Source organism: Pleurodeles waltl, chromosome 8 (assembly GCF_031143425.1).
Source record: "Pleurodeles waltl isolate 20211129_DDA chromosome 8, aPleWal1.hap1.20221129, whole genome shotgun sequence".
In the NCBI taxonomy this organism is placed as follows: Eukaryota; Metazoa; Chordata; class Amphibia; order Caudata; family Salamandridae; genus Pleurodeles; species Pleurodeles waltl.
This window is the reverse complement of record NC_090447.1, coordinates 657,376,606-657,390,228: the sequence shown is the minus strand read 5'-3', so window position 1 is coordinate 657,390,228 and position 13,623 is coordinate 657,376,606. Positions and strand designations below refer to the sequence as shown.

At 49.8% G+C, this 13,623-nt stretch overlaps 1 protein-coding gene across 8 annotated transcripts in view; it reads left to right on the top strand.

The window, feature by feature from the left end:
• Positions 1 to 13,623, top strand: part of DMD (dystrophin) — a 6,960,831-nt gene that overhangs the window by 6,110,474 nt on the left and 836,734 nt on the right. For all 8 annotated transcript variants that reach the window (XM_069204753.1, XM_069204756.1, XM_069204758.1 and 5 more), the window contains one exon: positions 9,978 to 10,038. In XM_069204753.1, coding sequence (XP_069060854.1) covers positions 9,978 to 10,038 — 61 coding nt within the window. The remainder of the gene's footprint in view (positions 1 to 9,977; positions 10,039 to 13,623) is intronic.

Below are 13,623 nucleotides of genomic sequence, written 5' to 3'. Positions count from 1 at the left end.
CTTGGTCAACGCATGCAGATACCTGCATCCAGATGCAAGGGACTACTAATTGTACTCACATGTACACTTGTCCAAATACCGCATCAACTACATATTCCTCACACACTCCCTCCTGAGGGGCTTCGATTCAGGCCAGCTATCGGATATCTCCATTTCAGACCATGCCCATGTTGAACTCACATGGACCCCTTGTGAGGCCTAAACCCGGGCCCCCCCAATGGCGCTTGAATCCCCAGCTCTTGCAAGACCTGGTAGACATGGCCTTTATTAAGGAGGCAATAATTGAATACTTTGAGCTCAACAAACTACTAGACCCTCCCCCATACACTTTGGGAGGGCTGTAAGACAACTATTAAGGGGGTCAGGTCCTCCATATCCATAGCTAAAGCACTAGACTCCCGCCTCCTTGAAACTAACCACACGGAGGAGATCCACTCCTTGCAACACTCGAACAAGGATCACCCCTTGGGGTATGCCAAATGACAGCTGGCAGTGCTGAGAGGCCAGCTGTGGGTGCACCGAGTCAACAAGGCAGAAAGGTCCCTGCTGGCGCTTAAGCAAAAATATTACAAGGGAGGTGCCAAGGTGGGCACCTTCTTGGCCTGTAGGCTATGACTGCAATATACCTGCTTCCACATTTCCAAGCTACAGGCAGGGAACTCCATATGGGCCACCCGGGAGTCAAAACGGAGACCTTTCAGGCCTATTACCAAAGCCTTTATTCTAGCAAAGGTCCATCTTCTTGACTGCTCCAGGCCCCCGTGAATACCCGGACTGCCCAGGATCTCAAAGCCCCTTTCACAACAGCAGAACTGATTAGAGCTCTTACGGGCTCCCAGTCAGCCCAGATGGCTCGTCAGTTACCTTCTATAATCTTTTCCTCCCCTGCCTGAAAGATCACCTGCTCTGGCTATATAATTCTTTCACGCATATTAACAGCCTAAACACCTGTAATGTCTGAGCTAAAATTACACTTATTCCCAAACCAGGCAAGGACCACACCCTTTGCCCTTCCTATCGGTCAATAAAATTATTGAACACAGAATCCAAGATCTATACTAAAATGCTGTCTAACCAACTTGAGCCCCTACTGCCATAGTTGATAGACCCAGACCAGGCCAGCTTTATCAAGCATAGACAGGGCTCCAACAACACTAGAGGCCTTTCTCACCTAGTTGAAAAAGCTTGTATGCACAACACCCCAGCCTGCCTTCTCTCCCTGGACGAGAGAAGGTATTTGACCGATTTAGCTGGGATTTCGTGCATGCAGTCCTACCTCAGATAGGTTTGGGCCCCAGCATGATCAGTAAAATCATGGCGCCTGTTATCTAGCACCCACGGCCGCCATCTGATTAAATGGCCAGGCCACCCAGTGTTCCACTCTGTCCCTGATCCTCCTTTGCTTTTTGCCCTTGTGGTGAAATCCTTGACCACCGGCCTAAGGCAAGACCAGGCTATCTCCGGCATTCCTTTCAGGGTGCAACAAAACAAAGCCATATTCTTCTTTGATGATTTATTGTCAGTATTGACGGAGCCGGAAACCTCTCTCACGGCAGTGGTCCAGAGCTTGCACGCTTTAGAAACAGCCTCAGCCTATAAGATCAACATGGACAAGTCACAAATTCTTAACTTGACCATTGTGCAGCAACAGATTCTGCAATTGTAGGAGCTAACCCCCTTCCAGAGGGTAGGTCGCTCCCCTGCCCACGCAGCGCCACCAGATCCTCTCTGCCTTCTATCTCGCTGTTCTGTCTGTTGCTGGTTGTGATCGCGCTCCCCTTTTGCCTTTTGTACCCCGAGCGTCTGTGTTTATGTGCTTGTTGCTGGTTGTGATCGCGCTCCCCTTTTGCCTTTTGTACCCTGAGCGTCTGTGTTTGTGTGCTTGTTGCTGGTTGTGATCGCGCTCCCCTTTTGCCTTTTGTACCCCGAGCGTCTGTGTTTGTGTGCTTGTTGCTGGTTGTGATCGCGCTCCCCTCTTGCCTTTTTGCATCCCGTATTGGGCCCCCAATCGCTGTTTTTCTCCCCCCCGCCGACTTTTTTCTGCACTTTTTTCAAGGCCTCCTCACTGCTTTTCCCGCCTTTTTTCCCCCGCCTGCCCGCCCGCCTCCCGCCTCCCAGCTGACCCCTCCTCCCCGGCTACCCCTTATATGGCGGCCGCTGCGAGGCAGAGGTAGCGACCCTTGACCCGAGGGTAGGTCGCTCCCCTGACCACGCAGCGCCACCAGATCCTCTCTGCCTTCTATCTCGCTGTTCTGTCTGTTGCTGGTTGTGATCGCGCTCCCCTTTTGCCTTTTGTACCCTGAGCGTCTGTGTTTGTGTGCTTGTTGCTGGTTGTGATCGCGCTCCCCTTTTACCTTTTGTACCCCGAGCGTCTGTGTTTGTGTGCTTGTTGCTGGTTGTGATCGCGCTCCCCTTTTGCCTTTTGTACCCCGAGCGTCTGTGTTTGTGTGCTTGTTGCTGGTTGTGATCGCGCTCCCCTCTTGCCTTTTTGCATCCCGTATTGGGCCCCCAATTGCCGTTTTTCTCCCCCCGCCGACTTTTTTCCGCACTTTTTTCAAGGCCTCCTCACTGCTTTTCCCGCCTTTTTTCCCCCGCCTGCCCGCCCGCCTCCAGCCTCCCAGCTGACCCCTCCTCCCTGGCTACCCCTTATATGGCGGCCGCTGTGAGGCTGCGCAGCGGGCGCGCCGCTGGCGTGCCTAAGGCAAGCCCGTCTGCGCCCGTCTGCGCCCGTCTGCGCCCGTCTGCGCCCGTCCGCGCCTGGACTGCGCCCAGCGCCCGAACCCCTGGCCCCCGCGACCCCCACCTCCCCCGCCACCCCCCGCCTGACCTACGACTCCACCACCCTCACCGCCCTCAACCCCGGCCGCATGCCGGGCTGCTACCGCGCTACCCCGAAGCGGACCCACGGACCCTTCACCTGCCGCAACTGCCGTTTCACCTGCATACGAACACACATCGCACCCAACAAGAACAACTCCCCCGGAAACAACCTCGACTGCATCCTGATCAACACCCGATCCGTACACAGGCATGCCATCGAACTGTGGAACCTCATCGACACAACAAACCCGGACATCGCCTTCCTCACCGAGACCTGGATGAACCCCTCCGCGGCACCCGACATCGCCATAGCCATCCCTGACGGCTACTAAATCATCCGGAAAGACCGCACCAACCGCACCGGAGGAGGCATCGCCATCGCCCACAAAAGCTCCATCCGCATCTCGACCTACGCCGACGACTCACTCCCCGACGCCGAACACCTCCACTTCACGATCCACAGCGACCCCAAGACCACCCTCAGAGGCACCTTCATATACAGACCACCAGGACCACGCACAAAGTTCAGCGAAGACATCGCAGACTTCATCAGCCCACACGCACTCCCGTCCACCGACTACATCCTCCTAGGGGACCTCAACTTCCACCTGGAGAGCCACACCAACAACACCACCGCCCTACTGGACAACCTCGCCAACCTGGGACTGAAACAACTAGTCAACACCCCCACCCACTACGCCGGACACACGCTCGACCCCATCTTCTCCTCCAGCAAACACATCTCTTTCAACCACGCCACCGAGCTCTCCTGGTCGGACCACAGCTGCGTCCACTTCAGCTTCAAGAAGACCACCGTGCACCACCACACCCCGCAACCACCAAGAAGACAATGGAATCAAATCACCACGGAACAACTCACATCGACCCTCTCTCAGAACCAACCCACCAGCACTACAGACCCCAACGAAGCCGCCAACAACCTCACGAGCTGGATCTCAGACTGCGCCAACCTCCTGGCCCCCCTGAAGACCCAAGCAAACACTAACAACCACAAGAAAAACTCATGGTTCACCCCCGACCTCAAGGACTCCAAAAAGGAATGCCGCACCCTCGAGAAGACTTGGCGCCTCAACCGGACCGAGGAGAACATGTCTGCTCTCAAGAACGCCACCCGCCAACACCACCAACTCCTCCATGCCGCACGAAAATCAGCCTTCCAGAACAGACTAGACAAAAACGCCCACAACAGCAAGGAACTATTTGGCATCGTCAAAGAACTCTCCAACCCCGATGCAGAAAACAACTCCATCCCTCCCTCACAGGACCTCTGCGACTCCCTCGCAGCCTTCTTCCACCACAAGATCACCGACATCTACAACAGCTTCACCACAACCAACACAAACCCACCACTGGAACCCACCACCGACAACACCACCATCCTCACCTGGACCCCAACCACCACCGAGGAAACCACCCGCATCATGAACTCCATCCACTCAGGATTTCCATCCGACCCCTGCCCGCACCACATCTTCAACAAAGCCGACAACATCATCGCACCCCACCTCCGAGACATCATCAACGCGTCCTTCACCACCGCAACCATCCCGGAGAACTGGAAACACGCCGAACTCAACGCCCTCCTAAAGAAACCAACAGCAGACCCCACCGAACTCAAAAACTTCCGGCCCATCTCGCTCCTACCGTTCCCCGCCAAAGTGATTGAGAAAATCGTCAACGCTCAACTCACCACCACCCTGGAAACCAACGACTCACTCGACCCCTCACAGTTCGGCTTCAGAGCTAACCACAGCACCGAGACCGCCCTCATCGCAGCCACGGACGACATCAGATCCCTGACCGACAAAGGAGAAACCGTGGCCCTCATACTCCTGGACCTCTCTGCAGCCTTCGACACGGTATGCCACCGTACCCTGATACGTTGCCTCAGCAACGCCGGCATCAGAGGCAAGGCCCTGGAATGGATCATCTCCTTCCTCTCCGGAAGAACTCAGAGAGTCCGCCTCCCCCCCTTCAGATCCACAGCTACGGAGATCATCTGCGGCGTCCCCCAAGGATCCTCCCTCAGCCCCACCCTCTTCAACATCTACATGACCCCCCTGGCGAACATCGACCTCATATCCTATGCCGACGACACCCAGCTCATCTTATCCCTCACCAACAACCCCACCTCAGCAAGAACCAGACTACACGAAGGCATGAAGGAAGTAGCGAACTGGATGACAGACAGCCGGCTTAAACTGAACACAGAGAAGACGGAGGTCCTCATCCTCGGCCCTACACCCACCGCCTGGGACGACTCCTGGTGGCCTCCCGCCCTAGGCAGCACCCCCCAACCCACTGACCACGCACGCAACCTCGGCTTCATCCTGGACTCATCCCTCTCCATGACCAGACAGGTCAACTCGGTGACCTCGGCATGCTTCAACACCCTCCGCATGCTCCGCAAGATCTTCCGCTGGATCCCCACCGACACCAGGAAGACCGTCACCCACGCCCTCGTCACCAGTCGCTTGGACTATGGGAACACTCTGTACGCCGGCATCACCATCAAGCTGCAGAGGAAACTTTAACGAATTCAAAACGCGGCCGCACGACTCATCCTGAACATACCCCGCCACCACCACATCTCCGGACACCTGAAAAAACTTCACTGGCTCCCAGTCAACAAGAGGATCACCTTCAGACTCCTCACCCACGCACACAAAGCCCTGCACAACCTCGGACCAAAACTCATCAACCATCGCGTCTCCTTCTACACTCCTCCGTGCACCCTACGCTCGACCGGACAAGCCCTGGCAGCCGTACCCCGCATCCGCAAAGCCACCGCCGGAGGCAGATCTTTCTCTTTCCTGGCAGCGAAGACCTGGAACTCTCTTCCCAGCCACCTTCGCGCCATACAGGACCACCTCTCCTTCAGGAGGCAGCTCAAGACCTGGTTCTTCGAGCACTGACCCCCCCTCCCCTCAGCGCCTTGAGACCCTTACGGGTGAGTAGCGCGCTTTATAAATGCAATTGATTGATTGATTGAGCCTTACCATTACCTCTTCTCTGCAGACATGGTCCCATGCTATTTGGCCATCTATTCACAGGGCCATCCTGGAGAACATTTAGAGATGGAAGCCCTGTCATATTTCTTGGTTAGGTTGCATAAGTGTGGTGAAAATTAATGTCCTCCCTCGACTGCTGTACCTCTTTCCGTCGCTCCCTACACCCATCCCTGCTGACAATATTAAGTGCATGTAAAGGGATCTCCGATCCTTTATCTGGAAGGGAAAGCAACCCCACATTTCAAATAACCTTCTGAAGCTGCCCAATAACCACCGAGGACTTGCCTGCCCTAATCTTGTGGATTACTAGTGGCCTGCTCATTTGCGCTCCATCTCCGAATGGTTGGTCAAGGAAAGTGAGAGGCACTCGCTGCATATGGACTGCGCGGTGGGACCTGGCCTGGCTCCTGAGAGAGCATCACCTCCATAGTGCATACTTAATGACCCCAACCTGGACAGTCCTCGAAATATGGGACAGACTAGCAGATGAAAGAAGTTTAACCACGTTTCTCTCCCCAAACACCCCGCAATCCCGACTTTACACCTGCTCTCTCTCTGGGTTCCTTCCTGGAATGGGAAAGGGGTGAATGTAAAATCTTGCATGACTCAGTCCGTGGTCTGACTATCAAACCCTTCGAGCAGTGAAAAATCCTGACAAACTTTGACATCAGTATTGCCAGCACTGTTACTTGGCCCTATTTTCCTCTAACTCCGTGGGGCTACTCTGTCCCTCACATCATTCAAGACCTTAGTGCGTGGCTTCGATGGATCTCAAGGTCTCATCTAAAAAATATAGTGTCCCACAGCAGTCACACCTACTCCCTGTCATCCCTACCAAGTACAATGATAACTTGGGCATTTCCCAGAAACAGTAGGAAGTTCTGTGGCACAAAATTCCCAAAACCCATAGCAGCTTTCCCCAGCAAGAAACACTGTGTAAGCTCATGCTACAGTGGTACTGCCCCACCTTCACGTTTACATACAATGTTTCCCATCAACCATAGCTATCTTTGGAGATGTGGCATGCAGGTCAGTGATTTCCAACACATACGGTGGTCGTGCCCTCCATCACTATTCTTTGGAAGGAAATCCTGGGCCATACACACCTGGGTTCCCCATACCAGCAGAGTACTGCTCAATCAACCTGGGGCTATGCCTGGTTACACTGAAGGCACTGACCCATGCTGACTGGCACCTTGTCTGTAACATGAGGGGAGCATTGAAGCAGCTCATAGCTTTTGCTTGGAAAACCCTGGCTGCCCCCTCAGTTGCAGCTCAGTTCACACAGCTGCGGCACACCTTAGCCATGGAGCAAATGTCTCATAAGATCTTGTTATCCAAGGAGAAATGGACACGACTCTGGCAGCCTTTGATCAACTATTGGCCTGATTTAGATATTGGCAGACGAGTTACTCTGTCAAAATGTTGATGGATATCCAGTTCGCCAAAATCTAAATCCCATTGTATCCTATGGGATTTAGATTTCGACTGACAGGATATCCATCACCGTTGTGAGAGAGTAACTTGTCCGACAATATCTAAATTAGGCCCTACATGTCCCGAACAGAAAACCTTTGCTTCTGCCCTCCTATACTCCGAACTCATCACTTGTTTGATTAACAGCTTCCTGTGGCAGGTCAGAGATACCCCAACACAAATGGACAGCAAAGGGGGTGGCCCTCGCTGCTTGTGGTTCCTTCCCCTATTTGCTCTCCCCTCTACTGGTCTCTAGTACATGCTGACGCTGTCCCTCTTCCCATCCAACTGAAGGCTCATTTCTTTGGTTTTGGTTTTCCTTCTGTACTGTTGGGCCCATTGGCCTTTTGGTCTCCATTTCTGGGTTTGGCCAGGTGGAGCCCCGCCGCCCTCCCTCTGTCACTCCCACACAGCTATAAAAAGCTCACTTCAGGAGGTGAGGAGGCACACTCTAGCAGGCCCTGCCCACTCTGTTTGCACACCAGGCAACACAGGCATGGGGATGTATTTCAATACTATTTAAGTACCCCTACATGTGTCCTCTAGCAATTTCCCCAGATGGCCTCTACTCCGTCTGCCCTATTGGCTATACTTGATCAGCTTGTTACGTTCTTTACTTATTTCGCAACTGCTGTGCACTGTACTGTGGATGTATGAACCAACTTGTCTTTGAGCTGACACTGATCTCATGCAATTTTATTGTACGTTACTGTACTGTTTGTGAAAATCCTAATAGTGAGTAAAATAAATTTTATGTGAATTTGGAAGATATCACAAAATTGTTATGAGTCCAGGCATACAGAGTAACAAAATGCAAAATCTGGAGCCATCAAATTGCGTGTCATAGTAGTTACTGTAATGAAGAAAAGATTATGCATTATCTTGGGAATGCAACCATCTTTGATGTTTCAAAATGGCTGCTTGAACTTTCTGTTCAGTATCAAGAAAGGGCATACAATCATTGCTCCTTAAACCGTTACAGTGAAACTCACCATACCACCGGAGGTTGATAGTTACAGACTGATCCCTTACTTTCATATATTTCTAGGTATCCTGTTCTGGAACCCATATTAAGATCAGTGCTATAATTTTGCAATCAAATTGGAAAGTGCATTTGTAAATAGACGCAGTTTGGGAAGCTATTGGAGACCAAAAGTGTGGAGGATGCCAAGCTCCTCAGACTATGTCACTTAGCTTAGTTTGGCCTGAGGTCTTAAAGTAGTTTTGATATTAATTTACATGGCTATAAATCTATACCATCTATCTCTTTAGATGGTTTGTCTGATAAATTGTGTTTTGGCAACTATCTCAATGGATTCCTGTGTCAGTGTTGCATATTTCACATACTTGCCAAAAATGTGTAAAGTTAGTTATAGAATCCGGCTACTGAAAAATGTTGGGGTTGCCCAATAACAAGATTGCCTTTTCTTGATCCTACCTCATGTCTCTTTTCCACCTCCCTTCACTTCTCAGTTCTATAACCTCATTCGTGCAGTTCTTTCTTTATCCTGCTTTCTCCTTCTGTCACTGCTTTCCCGTCTTTCTATTTTATCTTCTCACTCTATTTTCTGCTTTTCTCTCGCTTGCTCTGAGTAAGATTCTAATGAAGAAAAATGAGTCCCCTTTCCCAAAAATTAGTGCTCGTGCTCGCCAACTGTAGCCAGTGATTTAAATGTAAATACTGTTATTCAGCCTTCTAGTTTAGGCTGGGTGTGGTTAACCGAGTGACTCCGATGTTTTCCTTTGGCTTCACTGATAACTCAATCAATCAATCAATAGATTTATAAAGCGCGCTATGTACCCGTTAGGGTTTCGAGGCGCTGGGGGGGGGGGGGGAGGGGGGTGTTGCTTCCAATATTTCGAAGAGCCATGTCTTGAGGAGTCTCCTGAAGGTGAGGAGGTCCTGGGTCTGGCGTAGTGAGGTGGGGAGAGAGTTCCAGGTCTTGGCTGCGAGGTAGGAGAAGGTTCTGCCGCCAGAGGTCTTGCGCTGGATTCGGGGGACAAGGGCAAGGTTGGCAGAGCATAGTTGGCGTGAGGGAACGTAGAAGTTGAGTCTGGAGTTCAGGTAGCAGGATCCGGTGTTGTGTAGTGCCTTGTGTGCGTGGGTGAGGAGTTTAAAAGTAAGTATAACTTACTTCCATAAGTAAATTACACAAGTAAAGCTATGATGAAAGAGGCAAGTTGTTTTAAAGGGAATTTGCATACACTTTTGAGAAGTCAACAGTCCCAGAAAACTCCTACTGGATATCCCTTGCACTGGCTGAGACGCTGATTTGGTAATAAAACCGTTCAAACCACTGACACCAGCAGTGGAGGTTAGAGCACAGTGGTTGCCAGTAGGAAGGCAGCATATGTGAAAGGTACCAGGAGACAGATCTACCGCGTGTACAGTTCTTTCATCTCTTCTTTAACGTCCAAAGTGGAGGAGGTTTTTGCATTTATATTTGCGCCTGAATGAGTTCAATTTCACTCAGATTAGGACAGGGTCTTCTGAACAGCAGGTTAATCCTTCCTGCCTTCATGGGCAACTGAGCAAACAGGCTCGTATCAGCCTGGTCGAGTGTAAAATTGTAATTCCAAAGATTAATGTTGTCTTTCCGGTTTTCTTTGAACTTGATCTCAGTGTCCACCTTTCTTTTTTTTTTACAGCTTCTGTCCAGGGTCCCTGGGAAAGGGCGATCTCACCAAACAAAGTGCCCTACTACATTAAGTGAGTACATTGTATTATTTGGAACTGGCCTGCTGAGTTTGCTAAAAGCAGTACACTAAGACCTAAAAGAATTCATAATTGTATTGAGTGGCGACTATTGTATTGTAATCAGAAAGCAAATATGTTACATCAGGTGTTTGGATTGTTTTAAATTCATTCTGGGTATTCTGAAAGAGGCGACGACATGGTACTGTGGAGGTCGCTAGGATAAGGTTCGATGATGCAATGTTTGAGGTGCTCTTGAGAGAGTTCATTGTCAGTGCACACAGCTTTGGAAGAAATAAAATGGCTGTTTTACGTTTTCTTTTATAATATTTACATACTCTGAAGCTACTTTGTCTCCATACAGAGATGTGCCAAGTGTGTGTGTGCGGGGGCAATTTGTCTGTGACACTCAGAGGCGGCTTTAGCGCTGGTGGCGCCCTGCGCGACAATCTTTTTTGGCAGCTCCCACCCCATGACCACATCTTCGGATTCCCTTACTACTGCCCGGCAAAAGTGCCCTTATCTCTCCATAGCCCCTCTCACATACATGTCATTTGTTTTAAGGCGCTTGTAAAGGCTGGCCTTACTCATCCACTCCGCTATTCATATACATTTTAGTTCTGTTCTTTACAGCCCGCACATACTTTAGATGGAGTCAAAACTGCAGCTAGACAAAGCCGATCTCTCTCTCCTCTAGCAAGAACATTAATCACAAGAGTTACCTGACATTTAAATTGCTTAATGAAGGCTAGACACATAATCGCAAATTTCGTAAGTTTATTGCTAAACACAGGCCCCCCTGAGGCCATCGCCCCCCATCCAGGTCAGCCGGCCCTGGTGACAATGGGAAACTGTTTCTCACTTACATTGTTTGATACGAGTCATACTAGTAGTACATCTATGCAGGTGTCAAATGTCCGCTATCATGTCGCATGATCCCAAGCACTTGTTATGTATAATACACATGTGGATTTTATTTGGGGTTTTAAAATGCTGCTATTTTGCGTGCAAGAGAACTTTATAGAATGGTATTCTTTTGACAACAGGTATTCCGAACTTATTGAAATGATATTGAACTAGAAAAAAAAAATGACCTACAGGGGACCGCGTAGTAAAGATAGTTTAAGAAAATGCATCATTATATTTGTTCCTGTGCTAGTTAAATAATAACGTTGTAGGCACAATTGGTGGTGTGGAATAGCGGAGGATAACGTTGATGTTAAGAAGTAGCTAATGTGTGCTTATGCATTTGAGATCCTGTCTCTTCTGCAGATTCAGGGGTGGAAGCAGGTCTAGTAACCAATGTAGAGAACTCTTGTGTAATTGATAACATGGGTTCTCAAGGACGACTCCACTTGTACAACAACATAAAACTTATTCTTGCTTTACTGTTGCTGCAAGTTTAATGCTCACGAGGAACAGAGACAGAAGCTTCCCAAGCGTTGTATCAGTGGGATGATATATGTTATTGATAATGTTCTTGATATTGAACAAAATGACATTTTTGCAACCAGCATTTTGGTAAAATGCATGATGCATTAGACCATGTTGTTCTACATGTGAAAGCAGCTTAAATAGGAATATTAGAATGCATGTGGATAGTGCTGTGTTCCTGCATGTTATATGGTTGTGCCCTGTATCACGGAATATTAAAACCAAGTAGTTCCTCTCTGCTGGTAAAGGTGGGGAACCTGGAAGTACTCCTTATGAAGCAGTGCATTCTGGGTCTGTATCCTAGGTGAAAACGCATAGGAGAATTCCCTACAAATGTGAGGCACTTACTCCAGGCTAAGAGATTTATATGTGATGCACTGCCTGCATGATATGAAAAAAGGGTGTACATGGTGGTGTAGCGATATGCTCGAATTGATGTTGGCTGAAAAAACACAGCTATAGTCAGGATATGCAGAGCTAAAAATTGAGAACATGGAAGAATGGATTTGAATGCCCCCTGGTTTGTTTAATCACAAAACAGGTGATAAAGGAGATAATTCTTTCAAGCAGGACACACAGCAAAGTTCACCCTTTGCACCTCTTTTCAGGCAGAAGCAGCAACTGCAGGCCAGTCGAGCAAAACAACCCAGCAAAGGGACAGTACTCCTCCTTCAGCTCTTCAGCTCTTCTCCTGGGCAGAGGTTCCTCTTGATTCCAGAAAGATTCTAAAAGTCTGGGGTTTTGGGTCTTCTTATACCCAGTTCTGCCTTTGAAGTTGGCAAACTTCAAAGCAAAGCCTCAAGTGTTTACAAGATCCTTCCTTGTCCAGGCCAGGCCCCAGATGCACACCAGGGGGTCGGAGACAGCATTGTGTGAGGGCAGGCACAGTCTTTTCAGGTGTGAACGGCCACTCCTCCCTCGTCTCTAGCTCAGATGGCTCATCAGGATATGCTGGCTACACCCCACCGCCTTTTGTGTCACTGTCTAGAGAGGTGCAAAACAGCCCAACTGTCAAACTGACCCAGACAGACAATCCACAGTCAGAGTCACAGAATGGATTAAGCAAGAAAATGCCTACTTTCTAAAAGTAGCATCTTCAAACTAACAATCTAAAAATCTAAAAAACAACTTCACTAAAAGATGTATTTTTAAATTGTGAGCTTAGACACCCTAAACTCCACATTTCCATCTGATCTCAAAGAGAATCCGCGCTTTAAGGATATTTAAAGGCAGCCCCCATGTTAATCTATGAGAGAGAGAGGCCTTGCACAGTGAAAACCGAATTTGGCAGTATTTCACTGTTAGGACATATGAAACACACTAGTATATGTCCTACCTTAAAATACACTGCACCCTGCACATGGGGCTACCTAGGGCCTAACTTAGGGGTGCCTTACATGTAGTAAAAAGGAAGGTTGATGCCTGGCAAGTGGGTACGAATGTATGTCGGAACAACGCATGCTGGAACAACGCATGCCTGAACAACAAGGTCGGAACAACGACCTCGTTGTTACCACTAATGCCTTTACCACGAATGCCTTAACAACTATTTTTCGTTGTAAAGGCATTCCTGGTAAAGGCATTAGTGATAGGCATGCGTCCCCCCTGGCCTTCCACCCCTAAAAATTATCGCAACCCCCCCCACCCCCTCACCTAAAAACCACCCCAACCCCCACCCTTGCCCCTAAAACTACCCCAACCCCCCACCTCGTCCCTAAAATTACTGCAACCCCCACCCTGCCCCTAAAACAACCCCTACCCCACCCCATCCCTGAAACCTAAAGTACCCCAACCCCCACACCTTAAACCTAAAACCACCCCGCCCAAAACTACCCTGAGCCCCCCACCCTGCCCCTAAAACCTAAACCCCCTTAACCCCCCACCCGCCGCTCAAATTACCCGAATCCCCAACCCACACCTAAAACCTGAAACCACCCCAACCCCCACCCCATCCCTAAAACCTAACCTACCCCAACCCCTCCCCCTAAAACCACCCCAACACCCCGCCCCTAAAACTACCCGACCCCCCACCCCATCGCTAAAACCTAACACCCCCCAAACCCCTCTCCCCACCCCTAAAATTACCCGACCCCCCAACCCACCCCTAAAACCACCCAACCCCCACCCCTAAAATTGCTGCAACCCCCACCCCCTAAAGCCTAAAAC